Here is a 25,272-nt window from a genome sequence, read left to right as displayed (position 1 = left end):
AATTTTTAACAGGAAGGCATTCAGCTTTTCACCATTGAGTTTTATACTGGCCGTGTGCTTTGTCATAAATGGGCTTCCCTGGTGGCTCAGTTGGTAAAGAATCTGCCTGCAATACAGGAAACCCAGGTTTGATCTCTGGGTTGGGGAGATTCCCTGGAGAAGGGAATAGCTACCCACTCCAGTATTCTTGCCTGGAAAAATCCATGGACAGAGGAGCCTAGCGATCTGCATACAGTCCATGAAGTTGTAGAGTTGGACATGAATGAAAGACTTATACTTTCACTTTGTCATAAACAGTTTTCATCTTGTTGAGATTTACTTCTCTGTGTTTACTTTCATAAGAGTTTTTATCATGAATGGGTGTTAAATTTAATCAAATGCTTTTTCTGTATTTATTAAGATGATCATGTGGTTTTTGTGTTTTCTTTTGTTGATATGATGTATCATATCAATTAATTTGTATATGTTAAACCATACTTATAACCCTGGGATAAATCCAATTTAATCATAGTGCATGATTTTTTTATGTGTTGTTGGATTCAGTTTGCTAATAATTTGTTGAGAATTTTTACATTTCTGTATTCATCAAGGATATTGTCCTATGATTTTCATTTTTGGTAGTATCTTTGTCTGGTTTTGGTATCAGGATGATGGTGGCTTTATGGAATGTCTTTGGGAATATTCCCTTCACTTCAGTCTTTTGGAAGAATTTGAGAAGAATTGGTATAAGCTCTTCCTTTTTTGTTGGGTAAAGTTCACCTGTGAAGCCATCTGGTCCTGCACTTTTGTGTGTAGGGAGTTTTTTTTTTTTTTTTCAATTACAGATTCTATTTCATTTCTAATGATCAGTCTGCTCTACTTTTCTATATCTTCTTGGTTCAGTTTTGATGTGCTGTATGTGTCTAGAAACTTGTCCATTTCTCATAGGTTGTCCAGTTTGTTAGTAAATACAGTTCACAGTTTATTTGTGTATCTGTAGAATCAGTTGTTACTTATCCTCTTTGATTTATATTTTGTTTATTTGGGTTCTCTCCTTTTATTCTTGGTAAGTCTAACCAGAGGCTTGCCAATTTTGTTTACCCTTTCAGAGAACCAGCTCTTGGTTTTATTGATTTTTTTTTCTATTTTTTACATATTTATTTCCTCTCTGATATTTATTATGTCCATCCTTCTGCTGATTTTAGGTTTTGTTCTTCTTTTTCTAATTCTTTTAGGTGGTAGGTTAGGTTGTTTATTTGAGGTTTTTCTTGTTCCTTGAAGAAGACCTATGTTACTATGAACTTCCCTCTAAGACCTGCTTTTGCTGCACTCTATAGATTTTGTATGGCTGTGTTTTTATTGTCATTTGTATTTTTAAATTTCCTCCTTGATTTAATTGTTAATTCATTTTTTTTTTTAAGTAACATGTTTTTTGTCTGTGTGCACTCAGTTGCTCAGCTGTGTTGACTCTTTGTGATCCCATGGACTATATATAGCCTACCAGGTTACTCGGTCCATGGGATTTTCCAGACAAGGAGTGGGTTGCCATTTCCTACTCCAGGGAATTTTCCTGACCCAAGTATTGAACCCACATCTCTTGCATCAGTAGGAGGATTCTTTATCACTGCACCACCTGGAAAATCCCACATGTTGTTTAGTTTCCATTGAAAGGTTGTTGCTGAACCATGGAAAAGAGGCTGGGATTCTTGGCCTCCAGAGGAGAAGAATTCAATCTGGGGCCAGAGACGAGGCTGGATTGCTCAGAGCTTTGTGTAATAAAGCTTTATTAAAGTATAAAGGAGATAGAGAAAGCTTCTGACATAGGCATCAGAAGAGGGCAGAAAGAGTACCCCCTTGCCAGTGTTAGCCATGGAGTTATATATTCTCTAATTAGTTATTACAGTGAATCAAAAGAATATCTGGAGGTTGTAAAGACGTCACTAGACCTACTCCCATATTTTACATTTTAAGATAACAGGATTAGCCAGAAGGTTTTTTCCAGAGACTGTCCTCAAGCAGGATACATTCAGTTCAGTTCAGTCGCTCAGTCGTGTCCGACTCTTTGTAACCCCATAAATCACAGCACGCCGGGTCTCCCTGTCCATCACCAACTCCCAGAGTTTACTCAAACTCATGCCCATTGAGTCGGTGATGCCATCCAGCCATCTCATCCTCTGTTGTCCCCTTCTCCTCCTGCCCCCAATCCCTCCCATCATCAGGGTCTTTTCCAATGAGTCAACTCTTCGCATCAGGTGGCCAAAGTACTGGAGTTTCAGCTTCAGCATCAGTCCGTCCAATGAACACCCAGGACTGATCTCCCTTAGGATGGACTGGTTGGATCTCTTTGCAGTCCAAGGGACTTTCAAGAGTCTTCTCCAACACCACAGTTCAAAAGCATCAATTTTTCGGCACTCAGCTTTCTCTAAAGTCCAACTCTCACATCCATACATGACCACAGGAAAAACCATAGCCTTGACCAGACGGACCTTTGTTGGCAAAGTAATGTCTCTGCTTTTTAATATGCTACCTAGGTTGGTCATAACTTTCCTTCCAAGGAGTAAGTGTCTTTTAATTTCATGGCTGCAGTCACCATCCGCAGTCATTTTGGGGCCCCCCAAAAATAAAGTCTGACACTGTTTCCACTGTCTCAGCATCTATTTCCCATGAGGTAATGGGACCAGATGCCATGAATGCTGAGCTTTAAGCCAACTTTTTCACTCTCCTCTTTCACTTTGATCAAGAGGCTTTTTAGTTCCTCTTCACTCTCTGCCATAAGGGTGGTGTCATCTGCATATCTGAGGTTATTGATATTTCTCCCAGCAATCTTGATTCCAGCTTGTGCTTCTTCCAGCCCCACATTTCTCATGATGTACTCTGCATATAAGTTAAATAAGCAGGGTGACAATATACAGCCTTGACGTACTCCTTTTCCTATTGTTATATAATCCTAGGGAATGTAGAGGGACAAAAAAGTTTGTCCTTTCTTCCTCCTTGAGAATTTCAGACCCCTCTCTCCTTGGGGACCCCTGGACTTCTTATCAATCTGCCTAGGAATTGACTCTCTCACCATGTAATCATTCTTTCCTTATTTTTCTGTGGTTGATTTTTAGTTTAATGCATTCATGGTCAGAAAGGATGCTTGAAATAATTTCTGTCCTCTTAAATTTGTTGAGACTTGTTTTGTGTCATAGTATGAGTCCATTCGAGAGAATGGTCCATCTACACTTGAAAAGGAGGAGTATTCTGGGGGGTTTTTGTGATGTGATTTGGATGTGATGTCCTGAAAATACCTAGTAAGTCTGATTTTTCTATTGTTCATTTAAGATTTCTGTTGCTTGATTTTCTGTCTAGAAGATTTGTCAGTAGATGTGAGTGAGGTGTTAAATTCTCCTACTATTATTGCATCCCCATCAATTTCTCCTTTATGTCTATCAGCATTTGTTCTGTGTATTTGGATGTTCCTATATTGGGTGCATATATGTTGACAAGTGTACTATCTTCCTATAGTGTCCTTCTATATCTTTCTGTACAATCTTTGTTTTAAAGTCTATTTTGTCTGAGTATTATTGCCTCCACTTTCTTGTTATTTCATGAAATATCTATTTCTATCCCCTCACTTTCAATCTATGTGCGTCCTTTGCCCTGAAGCAGGTCTCTTATAAGCAGTGTATTGTATGCTCTTATTATTTTTATTCAGTATGCCACTTTGTGTCTTTTGTGTGTTTAGTTCTTTGACATTTAAGGTAATTTTTTATATGTATATATTTATCACCAATTAAACTTTGTTTTCCTCTTGATTTTTATTTCTTCTTTGTTCCTTTTGTTTTTTTCTCTTCTGGTTTTGATTATTTTCTTTTGTATTATGCTTCTGTTCTCTTCTTGACTTTTGTGAATCTACTGTATGTTTTTGATTTATGGTTACCCTCTTTTTCAATTATGTTAACGTTTTCCTTTATCTACTTGCTTTAAACTGGTAGTCATATAAGCTTAGGGCTTCCCTGGTAGCTCAGTGGTAAAGAATCCATCTGCCAATGCAAGAGACAAGGTTTCTGTTCTTGGGCTGGGAAGATCCCCTGGAGAAGGAAATGACAACCTACTCCAGTATTCTTGCCTAGAAAGTCCCATGGATAGAGGAGCCTGGTAGATTGTAATCCATAGGGTCACAAGAGTTGAACATGACTTAGCAACTTAGCAACATGACTTAATAACAACATATACGCTTAAACACATTCTGAAAAAAAAAAATCTGTGTTTTCTTACTCTCCTGTCCCATTTTATGATTTTGATGTGCCTCATACATCTTAATGTTTATCCTTTTGCTGTTCATTGTGGTTATTATCACTTTCACAGAAAAACATTTTTAATCTGTGTGTTGGCTTATGTAAGTAGTTTACTGTCCAACTGTGATATTCTCTTCCCCATGGATTCTTGCTTCTTTTCTATTTAGAGAAGATCTTTTAGTATATGGTGGGAGGCTTCCCTGATAACTCAGTTGGTAAAGAATCTGCCCACAATGCAGGAGACCCTGATTCAATTCCTGAGTTTGGAAGATTCACTGGAGAAGGGATAGGCTACTCACTCCAGTATTCTTGGACTTCCCTTTGACACAGCTGGTAAAGAATCTGCCTGCAATGCGGGAGATCTGGGTTCAATCCCTAGGTTGGGAAGATCCCCTGGAGAAGGGAAAGGCTACCCACTCCAGTATTCTGGCCTGGAGAATTCCATGGACTGTAGTCCACAGGATCACAAAGAGTTGGACATGACTGAGCAACTTTCACTGTCACTTTTAGTGTATCCTTTAGGACAGGTTTAGTGCTGCTGTATTCTTTTGGGTTTTGCTTGTCTGAGAACATTCACCTCTCATTCTATTCTAAATGCTCATCTTGCTGAATAGAGCATGCTAGGTTGCAGATTTTTTTTTTTCCCTTTCAGGACCTTGAATATATCTTGCCATTCCCTTCTTACCTGCAACTTTTCTGTAGAAATAACAGCTAATAGCCTTGGCCCCACCGGGGGCATGGTGTGGGTGGGATTCCTTTGTAATTAACTTTTGTTTTTCTCTTGCTGCCTTTGAATCTTCTCTTTAACTTTTGCCATTTTAATTATATATGTCTTGGTTTAGGTCTGTTCACGCTCATCTCGTTTGGGACCCTCTGCTTCTGTACTGGCATATCTGTTTCCTTCTTTAGATTTGGAACGTTTTCTGCCATAGTTTCTTCAAATACATTTTAATCCTTTTTTTTTCTCTTTCTTCTCCTTCAGGAATTTCTATTATGCCTAGATTAGCATGCTTTATGTTATAAAATAGGTCTCTTATATTGCATTCATTTTTATTTATTTATTTATTTTTTCATTTGTCTATCTGTCTGCTGTTCTGATTGGGTGATTTCCAGTAATCTACCTTTCAGATCACATATTCATTTTGTACATTATTCAGTCTACTATTTATTGCCTTAAAGTCAATTTTTGTTTGGTACCAAGACATAGCTCACTTTTAAATTGTGGGACATGTTGTAAATAGTAAGATTTGATATTCAGAGAAGGAAAGATGACTGCATTTTATCATTTTCTTTCTTCTCAGTTTTATTAGAACATGTAATTGAATTAGGAAAGCCTGAAATTGTAGCTTACACTGAATGTTTTCCCCATGTGGTTTCTATTTAACTATGAGGGACATAGTGATTTTTAAATTCTTTATAAATGTATCTTGTGATTGTATTAAACTCTTATAGAATCTATTATATGTATAAATTTACTCTATATTGTATATGAATTTATACATAAATTGTATTTACAGAATAAAATACATAACTCACTTATAAAGTGCTGTGCTTTAGGATCATTGAGGAAAAAGAAGAGATCTTGTGCTGAGTGATGTTTCTTTATTTCAGGTTTAAATGTATTTACCATCCTTTTCGGCATCACAAGATCTCTGTTGTTATTCCACATCCTTGTTAATTCTTCACAAACTTTGCACAGCAAAATGGTAGAGTCCATTTTGAGATCTCTGGTATTGTTCTTCGATAGAAACTCAATAGGTAAGTCAGACACTAAGTTTTCTCAGTAGAAATGGTTGTTAACAAACCCATTTGGTGCCTTATTATAGCTTATGTTTGAAAATGGGGGAGATGCTTGGAAGAAAATCACTGTGTGTATTGATTCATTTTCTATAAAAAACTGATATTTTCCCTCCTACCAGAGAAAATCTGAATATAGAAGCATATAAGCTTTTATTCCAATTTGCACTTGTGAAAAATAAATGTTCACTTTGCAGGATGATTTAGGGAACCCATTTGTTGCCTGGCATACAAAACACCATACATTTGATGGAAATGTATTTCAATGTTGTTGACTACTTGAGTTAGTGGTTGTGAGGTGGATGAACCTATAGCCTGTTAATACAGAGTGAAATAAGAAAGAAGGATAAAAACAAATATTGTATATTAATGCATATATATGGAATCTAGAAAAATGGTACTGATGAACCTATTTGCAGGAAAGGAGTGGAGACTCAGATGTAGAAAATGGACTTCTGGACACAGCAGGGGAAGGAGAGTAGCACTGACACAGATACACTATCATGTGTAAAATAGACAGCTGGTGGGAAATTGATATAGACCACTAGGAGCCCAACCTGGAACTTTGTGATAACCTAGAGGGGTGGAATGGGGAGAGGGAAGGGAGGCTCCAGAGGAAGGAGATATATGTATAATTATGGCTAACTCACATTGTTGTATGACAGAAACCAGTACAACATTGTGGAACAATTTCCCTCTAATTAAAAAATAAAAAAAAATAAAATAAAACGTTGGCTGTGTTACGTGGTGTTAAGCGTCCCTGGTGGCTCAGATGATAAAGAATCCACCTACAATGTGGGAGACCTGGGTTCGAACCCCCATTTGGGAAGATCCCCTGGAGGAGGGTATGGCAACACACTTCAGTATTCTTGCCTGGAGAATCCCCATGGACAGAGGAGCCCAGTGGGCTGCAGTCCATGGGGTCGCAAAGAGTCAGACACGACTGAGCGACTAAGCACAGCCCACAAGCTAAGTTATTCTTTAGGAAGGACCTTCTTACAAGGAGTTTCTCTCCATGAGACAGGCTGTGTGTTTCTTTCTTTCATTTCCCATCCATTTCTGGAATCACAGCACTTCTGGCATGTGCTGACACTTTGAGGTTTACCTAAAATGGCAATGATAAATTAATTAGAAGATTGATGAAATGTAAATATCCTCATCAATGAAATTAACCCTATAGTTTTAGAGTGGATTTTGGTGACATGTAAGAAGAGGCTTTGTGGTACATAGCAGGTGGATGCTCAGTAGTAAGTTTCTCAATATGAGTGTCCCTGCAGGTTTTCCGGTGGTTGATGTCTCCACTCTGTGTTTTTCACCTATCCTATTTTGGAAGGTAGCCGCCATACTGGGTTTCTTTGAGGTGTTAGTTCATCAGCGCACATGCCCACTTTATCTAGTTGGTTAGATTTTTTGTGAGGCTCAGGTGGCTTTGTTTATGCAAGTAATAATTGACAGGGCCTGTTAAGGGAGGTGGGCTGGAGGTCGGACAGAAGTAGCCTTGGCCTAGTCATCAGCTAGCCACAGGACTGTAGGCCTAAAAAGGTGGACACTATTGGGCAGGCAGATCTCAAGGCAGGATGTTGTCTGCCTTGGTTTAAAAGTGTGGACTCTCTGTACATCTGTGTCTCTTTTTCTGTTTTGGATATAGGGTTATCGTTACCATCTTTCTAAATTCCATATATATGTGTTAGTATACTGTATTGGTCTTTATCTTTCTGGCTTACTTCACTCTGTATAATGGGCTCCAGTTTCATCCATCTCATTAAATCCATGGCTGATTCATGTCAATGTATGACAAAAACCACTACAATATTGTAAAGTAATTAGCCTCCAACTAATCAAAAAGTAAATGGGAAAAAGAAAAAGTGTGGACTCTGGAGCCAAATGCCTGGGTTCAGTACTGGTGCTAGTTGCTGATAGTAATAACTATTTATAGTGATGTTAATATATACGTGTTTGTAACTTCAATTCTCTGTTTCTTGGTTTTCTTATCTGTAAAATGAGGAGTCTATTCACACCTAACTGATCTTAATGTTATGGGCATTGTTGTGCTCAGTCACTTAGTCATGTGCAACTCTTTGAGACCCCATGAACTATAGCCCACCAGGCTCCTCTGTCCATGGAATTTTCTAGGCAAGAATACTGGGATGGGTTGCCATTTCTGACTCCAGGGCGTCTTTCTGACCCAGGGATCAAACCTGCATCTCTTGCATCTCCTGCATTGGCAGTCAGATTCTTTACCACTGTGCCAAGTTAGTTAATACATTCACAGTGCTTAGCACATGGTTGGTGCCTAATGAGCCTTAGTGACAATGGTGACATGGTGTCTAGGAACTTCATCTCCTGTGAAATGGAGATGCTGCTCTTCTTGTTTTACAAGAGTGTTGTGAAGATTAAGTAAGAATGTTGAGAGCAACGTTTTGTGTAGATTTATTCAGTGCATGTTGTTTTTGGTTCAGGCACTGTGAGGAGCACAGGATGGTAAGATGCAGTGGCCCACACAGATCTCATCGTATTAGGAAGTTAGAACAAGGAAGTGACTGGAGGAGCCCATGCTATTATGGCTGTGAAGTTGCTCCACTTTGCCTGTTAATGTGAAAACTACACTTGTAAAGATGGGAGCATTAAAAGGAACTGAATTTCTATTATCTCAGCTTCTGAGGTCTCATGACCACAGTTAGCCAGGTTCTTCATGTTCAAGACCTATAGGCTTCTTTTTTTTGTTGTTGTTCCATTTATTTTTATTAGTTAGAGGCTAATTACTTTACAATATTGTAGTGGTTTTTGCTATAGACACTTAATTCATTTATTATTCAAGAATTTGGGACCAAGTTTAAATCTTCAAGTTCACTGTTGTTAAAGCAGCCAGCACACTAATGTTTATCTTGCTTCCCCCTCCTATATCTATTAGCAGGACTTCATTCCTTCAAGAAAATTCAAGCCCAAATAAGTACCACAAAGATAAGCCTAGTTTGCCCAAAAGGTTTGGGGTCAATCTATTACCTACTCATTTAGTGGTAGATTAAATTGAACTCTTTCCTATCTTTTATTTTCAAAAGTGTAATTTGTAATACATAATTTAGGGTGGACTTTGTTTCTGGTATGTGATGTCATGAAGAGAAAACCACATATATTAGTTCACTGGAAGCTGTTTCATGGAACCATAAAGTTCTGTTGTCTGTCAATCAAGCTTCCAAGTTCTGTTTTCTGTCAGTCAAAGAAATAAAATTGCCAAAATTCTGCTGTCTGTCAATAAAGGAGACAAAATTGCCAACACCTAATACATTTCCCTGGGATTTAATGTGCATTGAAGATGAATCTTAGGAGGGTCAAATATTTGATACCTAATTGTTTTATTTTATAAACTACAGGCCCTTAAGAGGTAAAAGGGAGGAATGCCAATTTTTAATTGTTAGTCTTGACATAGCCCTGTGAATGGAAGGAAAATAAATACCTATTTCAAAATGATGAGTCATCAGTGTTACTAGAAAACTGTTTTTCCTTGATTTAAGATTAAGTAAATACTTGTGAGACAAATAGTCAGATTAACAAAAGGTATAGAAGGCAGCACCTGTGTAACCTAGACAATTAGTGGTTTATCTTACAAGATCAGCTAGTTCTATTAACAAATTGTCCAATGTTTTAGACCCAGTGAGTAGATTTCACTCCTACAATGGGAAATGCTTAAAACTGAAGGAGGTTTAATTCCTTTTGGTGCCAAATTTTCTAACCACTCCCATCTCCCTTCACAAAGCAACTGTAGGAGTTTCATGCTTAATTGGCCTGGTTTTCAGGTATGTCTTCTCTTGATTCTTGCTGTATCCAATGACTGCTTTCTAGATGAGATTAAGGTTTGAAGTCTTAGGTACTAAAATGAGTACCTTACAGATTTTGGATAAACATTGAGTATTTTTGAAAATATACCTCATGTTTTCTCTTCCCTTAATTGTTATGTCCATTTTTTAAAAATTTGATGTCAGATAAGAGACGAAACATTGCTTGTCATCTGTGTACATTTAAAATCTATTAATGGACATGGAGTTGGGATGAAGGCGGAGATTTTCCAATGTCTCAGTTCTTCTAGAACAGAGCTTTGCAATAGCTGTGCCAGTCACTTCACTGGCACAGTCAAGATCCTCTTGACAGAAGCACAGTTATCTTAAGCAGCACTGATTCAGAGTGGTGTGTGTGTGAGAGAGAGAAAGGCTCCTTTTGAATTAGACTGTCACACTGGAATAAGATCCCTATCAATAGATTCTATTAAAAAGTTGTGAAATTCAAAGTTTGAAAATTAAGCAGCAAATAAAAATGACTCTAGACTTTACCCAGACTAAATTGAATGGTTTTTATTTTTCAATAGTGGTTCTGAACCACTATGTCATGTGGGATCCATGTGACCCTTGGTAAAGAAAACAGACTTTGGAGTCAGCTCTTCTGAATGTGAGTCCCATCCCAGCCACCAAGAGACAGACCTTTGTCAAGTTTAACCTCTGTTGACCTCAACTCTTTCTGTAGAGTAGAGATAATAGTACAATAATATTCTCAACATTTTTGTGTGTGAGAATGAGGAGAATTAATACATGTAAAGCATTTAAAGAAATGCATAGCAAATACCTGGCATTAACTGATTTTTTGATTAAGTGACCTGGTGAAACGTTATGGATTTTTTGGTCTTTTTCTTCTATAAAATCCAAATTAATATTATAAATTTTATAGAACAATTGGGAATGGGAAACGATGTGTGTGATTTCCCAGATGCAAGGAAAAGTGGACAAATGACTAAGACCAATAAGCCACAAAAAAGCCACAGTATGTTTTATGTTTGTTTGCTTGTTTTGTCTTTGTTTCTGTTTTCATCAGGGCTTTGCTTCACTCATGAGTTCATTTTAATTTGGTTTCACAGGGAGAGCTTAATTTTGCATATAAGCACCAAATATCTGGTTTACTTTTTGCTTGAAAATGATAAGGCAAAAGTTTCTTACAGGCCTATTGTGTAATAGACAGCTGGAAATTTTATAAAGTTATAAGTTCTATTTAAAAGGAACATTGGAATTATTCCAGGGAAGTGGATGTACTTTTTAAGAGTAGCAGGAACTTACTATATTTTTAAAAAAAGGTTATAACGGGTCAAAATGTAGAATGCCTATGTATTCAGCTTTTTCAAAAAGTAGGCAAAATGAAAAATGTCACAAGTGAAAATTAAAGTTGACCTAAGGCAGTTTTAGATTGTCAAGGCTTCAAATTTTATTACAGAATGTTTTTAGAGACATTCTGTGGCTTGTTCAGTCCGGTTAAATCCAGGCAGTCTTTCTGCATTTCTAACACACGGACAATCTGATACTTTAAAACTTCCTATTATGCAAAATATGGTTAAAGCAACCTGGGATAAAAATGAGATTCCTGGTCAGTTCTTATAAACTATAGATTTTATTTTTAAAGCTTTTAAAGGTATAACAAATGCAACAGAATAAATACAACTCGCCTATAAATACTGCCCAATTAGCATTAGTAAACTAACCATGTAAATGTTGTAACTTACCATTTGGGATATATAATGGCACTGAGGAAGGTGAAGAAATGCGTAGTTTTGGGTAGACAGACCTGAGTGAAGACAGCACTTACTGAATGAACACCTGGCTGTCAGGTAGCTGTGTGTGTTAGGCAGGGAGCATCTACTCGTCCTGAGTCTTGCATTCAGCCTCAGTCATGTCTGAAAGGCCTGAAGCTATGAAATGCAATGATTCTGTCATCCTGTAGAACTCGCTTATAAATATTTAATGAAAAAGAAAACCAAAAATAGTTTGTAAAACGTCAGAGGATTTTTGTGATAGTAGTTTCTATATACCATCTAATGTTTCAGAGATCTGCTGCATGACAGAGGTTTCAAATTTTCGCAGTTATAATTCTCCCAAAGATAGGAGCTACTCACTGCATTTTGCCCTGAAGGGCATTCGAGGTGGACTGCGCAAGGGAAAATACCCCTCTTGGAGACAAAGTGCATGTACTTTTTAGGAGTGCATTCCTGTGACAGGAGGAGTCAAGTGACAGGTGGTGTCCTGTTCCCCCAGAATCAGCATTTCTCACCTGGCCCACGTCTCTCATGGCCACCTCAGTTCTTGTGGTTCATGGTTTAAGAATCCCCCCAAATCATAAAACAATGCATATGGGCATTTTCCAGTGGACATGCTCCATGGCTTTTATCAGAGATCCTGCTCAGTGACAATCTTCCAAACGTGCAGTCTTTAGGATATATTGTTTTCATGGATTCTGAGAGGGGAAATAAAATCAATGATGATAAATTATCTTTTAGTCATTAAGAAATACTTCTGTTTTCCTAAAAAAAAAATAAAAAATTTCTGTTTTCCTGCCTACATCCTTCTGGTCTTCTTGGATGCTTAAGCATGAGTCTGTGTTTGTCCCACCTGCTGTACCTCTAAAAATAACAATTTATTACCCCTGTAGTAAGCTTACAACTTGGAAATGGCAGGAATCCATAATTTTTCAAAATGTAAGGTGCTATAAACTTTTTAAGGAAAAAAATATTGGAGAGTTTGTAACTATATTTATTTAAAAAGTATCAGCAAAATTAGTGTAACAATTGGGATTAACTTAAGAATTTTGTAGTTGTTTACCAGTTTGTCACTTGGTAGGTATCTCAGGTGGGATGGACATAAAGGAGGAAACTTCCTCAAATCCACCAACCTTTCTTGATACTGCCACAAGAGTCCCCCCACCAATTCTTTTAAAAAATAATGCCTCAATTTCAATTCCCCACCAGCAGTCATTTGGTATTTTTATTTCTCTAAGTATCATCCTATTTTCTCTTTCTTTACCACAGACATTGGCATATTTCATATGACTCTGTAATATATTAAATATATATATATATATGTACTTTAAAAATATTGTTTTGATTTGTTCATGAATTCTGTCTCTTAAAGGGCGTGACTGGGGAAATGAGTAATTTCTCATATCCTGTTCTTTCAGGAAGAATTTTAAATCGTTTCTGCAAAGACATCGGGCGTATGGATGACTTACTGCCCCTGACATTTCAAGATTTAATTCAGGTAACAAAGCGGTCCTGTCAGAGCTCTCACAGGGAATAGTAAAGTGCTGTTTTTCAAGGCCTTTTCACACTGGCTAAGGGTGGGCTTCAGTCTGGCAATGTGCTTGTTACCTTCAGTAAAGATCATGGTTGTGAGAGAAAGGGGTGGTTGTGATTGGGAGGCTGAGTTAACATTAGTAACTCCTGGGGCAGGAGTGGCTACACAGTTATGTCAAGGTTGGTCTGAAGCAGCGCGACATGCTGGTCAAGTGGTTCTACCTCTGCCTTCCAGGTGTCTGGGGTGGATTCCCTTTACTGTGAGCACATTTCGTAACAGAAACAAGCACCTCTCATAGAGAGATAGCTTAGATGAGCTAAATTATGCATTCTATTACCACAAAGGACACATATTTACTGCAACTTTTTTGTTTTGTTTTGAATAAAGCCAGGTGTAATTACTTAGAAAGATATGTAATAATACGGTGAAAATAATACCTTTACCAGGACAGTAGAGAGGAGTTGTTGAAGATACAAAGCCTTTAAAGGCAAGTGCATCTAAGCCAATAATTTGAGCATGGGATCAAAGTCATCTCAGAAATTTTGTTTTTGTAGGTAACTTTTCACATGTTGAGTGCTGTAACTTAAGGTATTTAAGCAAACAAACAACCCTACAGAGATATCTTCTATCCAGATGTTATCAAACCAGGTCCCACTGCTCACTGCTTACAAGATCAGTACTCATAAATGTTAGTAGGAAGAATAATTGCCTTTAACCCGAATGCCAGCAATTGGGAGATGGGGAGATGGTGGACTCAGTGTCCCCCAAAAACTACCTCTGAAGAGTCTGCTCAACCATGAAAGTTTTTAAAGGGAAAAAAGGAAGTAATTACAGGTGATCAGGGAGATGGAGGTCAGAGTCATCAACGTCCCCCACTGTGTGCAGGTTTGTAGACTTCTCATGCTCTTTCTTCAGATGCTATCTTGTTCACAAATTAGTGAAGGGGAAGCTAGGGAAGAGATCAAGTTTGTTATGCCCGATGTCCGAATCCCCGAGCGGGAAGAGAGAAGGCTTCCAAGACAATGCAACTCGCAAAAAAGGGAAGTTTATTACTGTCTCGAGCCAGGGCTTTCTGCCACAAACATCACAGTGGTGCAGGGTCAGAAAAGCCCTGGCTCAAGCTTGGTACACAAATTTATAAGATATGCAAAAGCGGTTAGTAGCTGGCTTAAGCGGATTGGTTACATGTTTGCAAAGTAATTCTATCGGTACAGACTTTCGCGGGCTTTTCAGCTCTCCCTTTGTTCTTACTGGGCGCATATTGATTGGCTGGCTCCAGGTTACCTGATGGGGGTAGGGAATCTTACCATTTCGGGGGAAGCTAAAACTTAGGTCCAGGCCGCCCGTCACGGTATTAACTCTGGCAGCCTCACATTCCCCCCTGTCTTCTTGTTCCTGTAGAGGAATCCTTCTCTTCATCCTGAGCTACCATCTGATATTGCTGCCTCAATACCATAATCTGAATGGTATTTAGACGTTCTTTAATAAATGACATTAGCCGGTTTAAAATACAAGGGCCAAATGTGAGTGTTAATAATAGCACTATAAGCGGGCCCAGGAGGGTGGAAACTAAGGTGGTCAGCCAGGGGGAGCGTTGAAACCAAGACTCAAACCATCCCTGCTGGGCCTCCCGTTCCCTCTTTCGTTGCGCCAGCCCTTCTCTTACTTTTGCCATAGATTCTCTTACCACTCCTGTATGGTCTGCATAGAAACAACATTCTTCTCCCAGAGCCGCGCAGACCCCACCCTGTTGGAGAAAAATCAAGTCCAATCCTCTCCTATTCTGCAAGACCACCTCAGACAAGGAAGTCAGAGACTTCTCTAAGTGGCTGATTGATTCTTCTATGCGAGTTATATCTTCATCTATGGCGGCTCGTAGGGAAGAAAACCCTTGGCCTTGCAGAGATAGTGAAGCTATTCCTGTCCCTGCTCCTGCCAGCCCAAGACTGAACAAGGCTGCCATGGTGATCGCACTGATTGGCTCTCTCTTTTGTCTTGGCAATTCTCGGTCCCAATGTGAGTACATAACCTCTTCAGAGTGGTATAAGATTTTTGGCATTACAGCAACCAGAACACAGAATTCTTGACTCTGGTTAAAAACCTTCACATTTAAACATGGGGTTAGCCCAGTATGTGAACAAATCCACCAGCCCCCAACCTCTGGCACAATCCAATTTTTGCCATATAAGCGTAGGTTACTAATAGTCCGGGCACAGAGGGAAGTTTTATCACGTGGCACTGTGCCCAAACAGAGTCCCTGTCCCCAAACTTCATTCATTGTGAGGCCAACCTTGCGTTCTTCCCATCGGCATGGGGGTGGGTTCTGGCCTGAAGATAAGTAGTAAGAGACATTGAGGCCTATGGCCTCATAGAAGGGGGGGTGAAGATTATAACAAAGCCAACAGGACTGGGTTGCATTAGGGTTGGTATGGTTTAAGACCGTAAAGGCTGCATTCACTAAGGCCCATAGGGGGTCCTGAATTGCTGAGCTAATGGTAACAGCCAGAGGGCCAGGGGTTTCTGTCAGTTTGCCTCTGAGGCTAGGGGTAGAGGAGATGTTAAATGTTCCTGGCAAGCTTGGTCTGAAGGGGGTTGGCTTGGGGGTCGCCTTGTGCCCCTGTAATGCTTTGACCAGATTGGGACCTAAACTATGTACCTGCACCGGCTCAATAACCTGTTTAATGATTAAAAGCTCGCCTGGGTAGGGGCCGGGCCAATTTACGTGGAGCTGAAAACCCCAAGTCAGTCCTGAGGTCCAGCGGTTTTCTTTCTTCACCCGTTCCTGGTTAAATCGTACTCGTACCTGAGGCCCCTGGTGTCTACGGTCCTTGAAGGTGAAGCTAACTAGATCTCTGTTTCCGACATCCCACCTCTGGGGTCCATCACAAGAGGTCACACAACTCCAGCTCCTGCAATAATAGCTTTCTATGCCACCACAGGTTTTCCAGTTATTTTTTATATAGCCCGGGCAAGCCCAAAACCCCAACCTATGGTTTTTTATCCCATCCCTATAGTACTTATCATGGAGACCGTCCTGCTTTGCGAAGAGGCTTGAGAGGTCGAAGTTCAGGTCCGGCCACCAGGTGTTTGGAGGGTGGATTCCTGAGGTCTCATTGAGCAGCTCATGAGTTTGCCCGTCGTTGAGTTTCCATGTGATCTTAGCAGGTTGATGGGGGTTATGACTGGTCGCTCCTGGGTCGATGAGAGCTGCCATCAGCAGGAGAATTAGGAGGTCTCCCAGCGGACGAGTTTCAGTTTCAAAGGATTTGACGGGTGAGGACTCGCCTTCCATTCTGCTCGCGCTTTTTCCTGTTCTTCCGATGTGGCTTGCCGCACGTGATTGCAATGAACCCAGGGTCCAATCCCGTCGACCTTGACAGCGGTAGGAGTGGTAAGGAGAACAACATAAGGGCCTTTCCATCTAGGTTCTAATACTTTAGATTGGTGTCGTTTTACCCAAACCCAATCACCTGGGCCAATATTATGTGAGGGGAGGGCCCTCTTGTTTTGGCCCTCATGTATCTCTCGAATCAATTTCCAAACATGGTTATGCACCTTACTTAATGCTATCAGAGTTTGCTGGAATTGTCCCAAAGTAGGGGGTGGCAGATATTTTCCTTTGAAAATAGGATACACAGGAGGGGGTCTTCCATACAGAATCTCAAAAGGAGTAAGATTCAGCTTATAAGGGGTGTTATGTGCCCGAAAGAGTGCAAAGGGGAGGAGGGTCACCCAGTCCCCGCCAGTCTCTATTGCCAACTTTGTCAAAGTTTCTTTTAGGGTCCGATTCATTCTCTCAACCTGTCCTGAGCTCTGGGGATTATATTCGCAATGTAACTTCCATTTCGTCCCCAGAGCTTGGGCCAGCCCTTGTACAATCTGGCTCACAAAGGCAGGTCCATTATCAGAGCCCATAGTCACTGGCAGCCCATACCTAGGCACTATCTCCTCTAAGATCTTTTTAGCAACCACTATTGCTGTCTCTCCCTTAGTGGGGAAAGCTTCCACCCACCCCGAGAAAGTATCTACCAGTACCAACAGATAGCGGTACCCATACTTGCCTGGCCTTACCTCGGTGAAATCTATCTCCCAATGTTGCCCTGGCTTTTCCCCTCGGTACCTCGTTCCCGAGTGCTGCTTCTTCTCTGCCCTCATCAGCTGGCACGCTTTGCAGGCTTGAATTATCTCTCGTACAGTTACATTTTGACGAGGGAACCTCAGGCAGGCCATCTGGAGAAGTGTTAGGGTCTTTTTTTCTCCCAAGTGTGTAGTTGTGTGCAGGTGTTCACACAGGTGACGACCCAGGGAGGCAGGCAAGATCAGGTTGTTGTTTTGGTCTCGGTACCATCCATCTTGGTCATCTTTCTGGAGGGTGGTATCCTTGTTGATCCAGGCGAGATCGGGGAGGGAATATTCGGGAACTGGTGGCAAGGTCCCCATACCAGGGGGTGGAAGTCCCACGGCTAATATGGGGGCGGCATAGTCCCGGCTAGCCGCTTCTCGAGCGGCCGCATCAGCAGCACGATTGCCCAGCGCCTTAGGGTCTTCTCCCTTCTGGTGACCGGGGACATGTACTATAGCTACTGCCCGGGGTAGTTGGACAGCTTCCAAGAGCCTGCGAATCTCAGGCAGATTTTTGACCTCTTTTCCCTCAGCTGTCCGAAATCCCCTTTCTTGGTATATGGGACCTTGAATATGGGCAGTGCTGAAAGCATATCGGCTGTCAGTAAAAATGGTGACTCTCTTCCCTTTGGCTTGCTCCAGAGCCTGTATTAGGGCAATCAATTCTGCTTTTTGTGCAGAAGTGTTTGGGGGTAGTGTCTCAGCCCATATCGTCTGCCCTGAATCATCAACTATGGCTGCTCCCGCCTTCCTTTGCCCATCTTTTACATAACTGCTCCCATCGGTGAACCATACTAGCTCACTGTTGCTTAGGGGTACATCAGTTAAGTCTTTTCGTGCCGCCAGGGCCTCAGCCAGTATCTCACTGCAATCATGGAGAGGGCTGTCCTTCTCTGGATTGGGTAGGAGCGTGGCCGGATTTAGGAAGCAAGGGGTCTGAAAACGCACCCGTGGGGCATCGAGCAGCAAGGCCTGGTAGTGTGTCAAGCGGGCATTGGAGATCCACTTACCCGGCGGCTGCTTTAAAACCCCTTCCACGGCGTGGGGGGTGTAAACCGAGAGTTGCTGTCCATACGTCAACTTGTCAGCGTCGCGGACGAGGAGGGCTGTAGCTGCAATGATGCGAAGGCAAGGGGGCCACCCAGCGGCCACCGGGTCTAATCGCTTCGAAAGGTATGCTACCGGCCGCTTCCATGGTCCCCATTGTTGAGTCAAGACCCCCTTTCCTATTCCTTGCTTTTCATCTATAAACAGCTGGAATGGCTTATTTGGGTTAGGCAGGGCAAGGGCTGGGGCTTCTAGTAGGGCCCGTCTGAGTGTCTGGAAAGCCTGTTTCATTGGCTCAGTCCAAGTCCACTTTGGGGTCTCTTTACTTCCCTCATATAAGGGCCGGGCCTTCTCAGCAAACCCCATAATCCACAGTCTGCAATATCCAACAGTCCCCAGAAACTCTCTCACCTGGCGGGGGTTTTTGGGCTCTGGTATCTGCAATATTGTTTCTTTCATGGCCTGGGTTAGCCACCTTTGCCCCTGCCTGATCTTATACCCCAAATAGGTGACCTCTTGCCGGGCTATTTGTGCCTTCTTTGCGCTAGCGCGATACCCCAAGATGCCTAGGGTCTGTAATAGGTCCCCAGTGGCACGGCTGCAAGCTTCCTCTGTGGTTCCAGCCAACATAAGGTCATCTACATATTGTAGCAGAATGACCTCTGGGTGGCAAGCCCGATATTCGTAGAGGTCCTCACTCAGAGCCTCATTAAACAAGGTAGGGGAGTTCTTGAACCCCTGTGGGAGGCGGGTCCAAGTTAATTGTACTACTGGTTGGCCCTCCTCCTCAGTCCACTCAAAGGCAAATATCTCTTGGCTCTGGACTGCCAGGGGTAGGCTGAAAAAGGCATCCTTCAAGTCCAGCACAGTGTACCAAGTGTACTCAGGCAGTAAACTGCTCAGGAGGGTATACGGGTTAGGGACAGTTGGGTGTATGTCACTCACCCGTTTGTTGACTTCTCGCAGGTCTTGGACAGGTCTGTAATCTGTCCCCCCTAGCTTCTTCACCGGCAGTAAGGGGGTGTTCCAAGGGGATCGGCATCGCCTGAGAATTCCGGCCTCCATGAGCCGTCGAATGTGGGGAGTGATCCCCCGCCGAGCTTCTTGGCTCATAGGGTACTGTCTCACCCTCACAGGAACTGCCTCGGCCTTTAGCTCGATGACGACCGGATGTCTCTGTTTAGCTAGTCCCATTCCTGCTGTTTCTGCCCAGGCCAATGGATATTTATGGACCCACGGTTGTACATCTAGTGCTATGGTCTCTGAGGGCTTAGGCGCAAAAAGTCTGTATTCATCCCTTAAGGCTAGGGACAAGACATGTATCGGTTGTCCAAGTCCATCCGTGACTGACATTCCCCCTGGGTCAAAATGGATCTGAGCATTAACTTTAGTCAACAAGTCTCTTCCAAGTAGAGGGGCTGGGCATTCTGGTATCACCAAAAACGAATGGGACACCTGGTGGGTCCCTAGATTTACTTTCCGTTCTGTGGTCCAACAATATCTTTTTGTCCCCGTGGCTCCTTGCACTAAGCTGGCTTTCTTAGACATTGGTCCCAGTTTTTGATTTAAAACAGAGTGTTGGGCGCCAGTATCCACCATGAAGCCAACGGGTTTCCCCTCCACATGTATGGTTACCCAGGACTCGGGGAGGGGTGCCGAGTCTCGACTCCCCTAGTCACTGTCTTCCCCCGCATATAGAACTCGAGTTCCGGGGGGGATTTTCTCTCTCTGGGTCATTCCTCTCCTTGAGTCCCTCTTAGGGCACTCGTTTTTCCAGTGCCCCTGTTCTTTGCAGTAGGCGCACTGATCCTTCTTTAGGGCCTGCCTTTTTGGTTTTTCTTTTTCTCCCGTCCGGGGGTCTCGAGGTTCCCTCAATTCTGTTCCGGCCTTTAACCCCGCAAAAAGAATCTGGGCTAGCTCCTTCTGGTTCTTCCGGTTTTCCCTCGCCCTATGTTCCCTCTCTTCTTTCCTGATCTTTTCCGCTAATTCCCTTTCCTCCCGCCGAATTCGCTCTTCCCTTTCTTCTGGGGTCTCCCTATTATTAAATACCTTTTCAGCTACTTTCAGTAAATCCTGTATTGTCTGTTCTCCCAATCCCTCTACCTTTTGTAATTTCTTCCTAATATCTGGGGCTGCCTGATTCACAAACGCTAACAAAACTGCAGCGCGTGACTCCTCAGCCTGGGGGTCCATAGGTGTATATTGCCTGAAAGCTTCCATCAGCCTCTCTAGGAAGGCTGCCGGGCTTTCAGTGGGCTCTTGCCTTACTAAATTTACCTTTGCCAGATTTGTCGGCTTTCTTGCTGCAGCCCGCAGGCCAGCCATTAGAGTCTGGCGGTACACTCGGAGACGCTCCCTACCTTCCACCCGCTCAAAATCCCAGTTAGGCCGCAACAGAGGAAACCCCTCGTCCACAAGATGAGGCTGGGCGGTTGGCCTCCCGTCGACCCCTGGTACCCGTTTCCGCGCCTCTGCCAGAATTCGCTCCCGTTCTTCCGTGGTGAAGAGCACCTGCAACAGCTGCTGACAATCATCCCAGGTGGGATTATGAGTAAACAAAATGGAATCTAAGAGGTCAATGAGGCCTTGGGGCTTCTCTGAGAAAGGAGGGTTTTGGGTCTTCCAATTGTACAGGTCACTCGTGGAAAAGGGCCAGTACTGATAGGTTCGCTCTCCGTCCGGGTTAGCTGGTCCCACTCGGACGGGGAGCGCCTGAACAGTGGATGAAGGTAACTCTGGGTCCCCAGGGTCTTGCTTACCCCTATCTCCCTTAGTTTTCCCCCGGGTCCCCAATGCCGGTCCCCCCTCACGGTCGGTTCCCGTTGGCCCTCTTAATCCTCTCGGTTCACCTGTGGGAGCTTCTCTCCTCGGAGGGGATTGCAAGGAGGGCACATATGGCGGAGGCCTTATCTCCGTTTCTAGATCTATCAGGTTTGGATAAGATGATTCCTGAAGGACTGGTTTTGGGTCCTCTTTCTTTTTGGTTTCCTCCGGGGGGGTCTCCATCACCAGGACCTGTGAACTGGAGGAACTAGGAAGTTTGTAAACAAAAGGTTTTAACCATTTAGGCGGATTTTCTACTAGATCCTGCCAGACCATGACATAGGGGACTTGACTCGGATGGCCCCAGGGATCAGGAGCCATAATCTTCTCCTTCACAGCCTGTATGATGGACGGTTGAAAGGTGCCTTCCGGAGGCCATCCAACCTGAAAGGCGGGCCACTCTGCAGAACAAAGAGTTATTAATTTACCTTTTTTGACTAGCAAAGACAAGTCATGGGCCCTGGCCCTGACATCCGAAAAATGGTCAGTCATGAGAGAAAGTGGGGTAGATTCTCCCTGCCCCATGGTCAAAGAATAAACGGTAAGGAAGAGAGAGAATAAGTCAGAAGTGAGAAAGAACGATGCACCAGAAGAGAACGAGACTAGAGACAATGCCGGCACACACACACAAAAAACACGGAGAGCCAAAGACAAACACACGGACAAACAAACGTCGGCCGACGACACAGCGCTGGGTTTTCGGGCCCCCTGAATTTTCTTGCCTCCCGGTAGCAGATTCACCTTACCGAATGACGTCCGCTGTTCACCAGGCTCGGGGTCGGGAGAGGAACTTTCCTTCCCGCGGAGTCGGCTGCCCCCCAGCGCGTCCGCTGGCCTTGGCCTTACGCCGGCTTGGCTCCCCCTTTATAAAAAGCCTTCTCGCGGAGTCGGCTGCCCCCCAGCGCGTCCGCTGGCCTTGGCCTTACGCCGGCTTGCTCCCCCTTTATAAAAAACCTTCTCGCGGAGTCGGCTGCCCCCCAGCGTGTCCGCTGGCCTTGGCCTTACGCCGGCTTGCTCCCCCTTTATAAAAAACCTTCTCGCGGAGTCGGCTGCCCCCCAGCGCGTCCGCTGGCCTTGGCCTTACGCCGGCTTGCTCCCCCTTTATAAAAAGCCTTCTCGCGGAGTCGGCTGCCCCCCAGCGCGTCCGCTGGCCTTGGCCTTACGCCGGCTTGCTCCCCCTGCTTCCTGAGCACCGGTGTTATTATTTATCCTTCCCCTTTGTCCTGTAAGCGTTCTCTTCTCCCTGTCAAGGGATCCCGGACGAGCCCCCAAATGTTATGCCCGATGTCCGAATCCCCGAGCGGGAAGAGAGAAGGCTTCCAAGACAATGCAACTCGCAAAAAAGGGAAGTTTATTACTGTCTCGAGCCAGGGCTTTCTGCCACAAACATCACAGTGGTGCAGGGTCAGAAAAGCCCTGGCTCAAGCTTGGTACACAAATTTATAAGATATGCAAAAGCGGTTAGTAGCTGGCTTAAGCGGATTGGTTACATGTTTGCAAAGTAATTCTATCGGTACAGACTTTCGCGGGCTTTTCAGCTCTCCCTTTGTTCTTACTGGGCGCATATTGATTGGCTGGCTCCAGGTTACCTGATGGGGGTAGGGAATCTTACCATTTCGGGGGAAGCTAAAACTTAGGTCCAGGCCGCCCGTCACGGTATTAACTCTGGCAGCCTCACAAAGTTATCCTTCAATTAATCATTCTTCATTTCCACTGTGATCCATGGAAAGAATCAACACATTAAGCAAGGTATTGTGTGATCAGGGCTTCCCTGGTGGCTCAGATGGTAAAGAATCCACCTGCAATAAAGCAGGCCTGGGTTTGATCCATGAGTTGGGAAGATCTCCTGGAGGAGGGAATGGCAAACCCCTCTGGTAGTCTTGCCTTGAGAATCCTCATGGAAAAAAGAGCCTGGTAGGCTACAGTCCATGGGGTCACAAAGAGCTGGACACAACTGAGTGACTAAGCACAGCACATTGTGTGACTGGAAGACCTGCAGGTTGTGCTAAGCCCAAAGATACATAGAATACAGGGGCATCCGGTTTAAGATTAAGACAAAGAGTGCATCCTACAGAGAACTCTTTCCTTTCAAAAGATGATTACACTGCCTTTGTTTTGTCTGTGAACTTCAGGTTCTAAAGAAGGATTTGAGGTCACTTCAGCTCTCATCTCATTCAGTGCTGTTGCTCACGTGGGATGTTTCTCCTGTTGCTTAATTCTTTTTACTTTTCAGTGATTAAGCTTGTGGGGACTTTTTCGTTTCCAAGTATTAATTGTGGAAATGAAATGCATTTATCAAAAGTTGCACATAGAAAACATGCAGCAATGATTATCTGACTGCAGACCACATAGCCTGTGGGCAAAGTTTTCTCCTGTTTACTAATGTGAACTAAGTTGAGACTTGGAGGCAGAGTGCTTTTACTGCACAGATATCTGATTGTTTTCTCCTCTGCAAGTTTATTTTCTAAATGTGTCATGTGGGTTTATGTTGGTCCTTTAATGGACCGGAACCTGATGGTCCGGAGTCGACAATGAGAGAGTGAAAGAAGGAAAGAGGCTAACATTCCCTGGGTTACGCAGCCAGCTTCCGCACTCCAGCGAATCAGCCAGAAATAGATAGAGATAGAAAAAAAAAGAAAGAAAGACACAGGGACCAAAGCTCTGATGGAGCAAAGGTGTTTTAATCAACATGGCGTGCACATATATACTGTCTTACAAGATAGTTATTCTCAGCAAAGATAAAGATTAAAATTCCAGATTTACAAAACATAAGATGATCCCTATCAAAGAGAGAGTTGCAAACAATCACCTTTTACCGTATGGCTCATAAAAAGGAAGAGGGTACTTATCACTATAATGAGAAATGCCTGGATTCCTCAGCCCCAGGGAAAGGCATGCCTCTCCTCTTAATTCCTGAACATTCAGGAATTAATAAGGGCCAGAGGGTTCCTGACAGATCCCAAATAGCACAGAGCAAGCCTCTTGTTAAATGCTTCCTGACAAGTTTAGGTATATAATTTATCCCCAGAAGCAATTTCTCACTAAAGCAGTATCCTATTTTGACAGTGGTTATTAATTACATTAAAATTTTGTGAAGAGTTCTCTTTGTTTGCTGCTGCAAACTAAGCCAAGGTTAAGTTTCCATAGCTGACTGACCCACTGTGTGCTTAGCACATGGTTAATTAGCCCTCATAAATCCAAATCCATCACATATTTTCGAATGTTTTTTAAGAGGGTCAGGGAGAGATGCTACCTGATTTCAAGTATAAAACATTCTCAGTCATGAGAGAAAATTTTAGTCTTGCTGATTTCCAATTCCAGCTCTGTCAGTTTTAATTCAATTATCTTGGCGCTTAGGACCTCAAGGCATACTGCAGATAATGAAATAAGAGTCTAGGATGAGCAGGGCACCTGCGTATTCTTCACTGAGCAGGTGGTAGTTAAATCTGTGAAGGTGATAAGATTGCCCAGAGAGAGGGAAGCATCTTAGGAGAAAGATCAGAAGCTTAAGCAAGCCTTCATATTGACAGAGAAACCAGCCTGTGAAATTCATTTCTGAAGTGTCTTCTTAGAATCCTCTAAGTGTTCACATATTCTTCCCTGTGTTTCCATAGCACTCTGGGCCTTGTGCAAACCATCACGGATTTGTATCCAACTAAGGTCTGTAACCTTCAGAGGCCTTGGTCCAGGCCATGTGAATCTTCACATCTCCACTATTCACTCCACTTTCATAACAGGCAGATGCTAAGTGTTGACTGCATTCTTGCCTGAAGCTTTCCACCATCATATTATACTTTTCTTGCTAAAGATACTTAAATCATTGAGTCAGCCAAGGACTTGGGTTTCTAGTCTACTTGCTGCTTTTTTGGACCAAGATCATTTCCCAATATAAAATCACCTTGTGGGGTGAGGTGATAATTAAGTGAAATAAATGTTTGTGGAACTCTTACCACATGCAAACACCTGGTAAATGGTATCTGCTGTTATAATAATCACTTACCTTTGAAATGGACATTTTAAGTACTTAGCTTAATGTTACTTAGCTGTATGTTGGAAACAAGCCTAAATATGTCATAATGGCTCAAGGCATGACCTCTCAGGCTCCATGACTTAGGCTTTGC

At 42.8% G+C, this 25,272-nt stretch overlaps 1 protein-coding gene across 1 annotated transcript in view; it reads left to right on the top strand.

The window, feature by feature from the left end:
• Positions 1 to 25,272, top strand: part of LOC122686753 (ATP-binding cassette sub-family C member 4-like) — a 119,530-nt gene that overhangs the window by 58,535 nt on the left and 35,723 nt on the right. Inside the window, 2 exon segments of the mRNA XM_043891995.1 lie at positions 5,871 to 6,017; positions 13,044 to 13,123. Coding sequence (XP_043747930.1) covers positions 5,871 to 6,017; positions 13,044 to 13,123 — 227 coding nt within the window.

This window comes from Cervus elaphus, chromosome 30, assembly GCF_910594005.1.
Source record: "Cervus elaphus chromosome 30, mCerEla1.1, whole genome shotgun sequence".
Taxonomy (NCBI): Eukaryota; Metazoa; Chordata; class Mammalia; order Artiodactyla; family Cervidae; genus Cervus; species Cervus elaphus.
The sequence above is the reverse complement of the archived record's forward strand: the minus strand, read 5'-3'. Positions and strand labels throughout refer to the sequence as shown.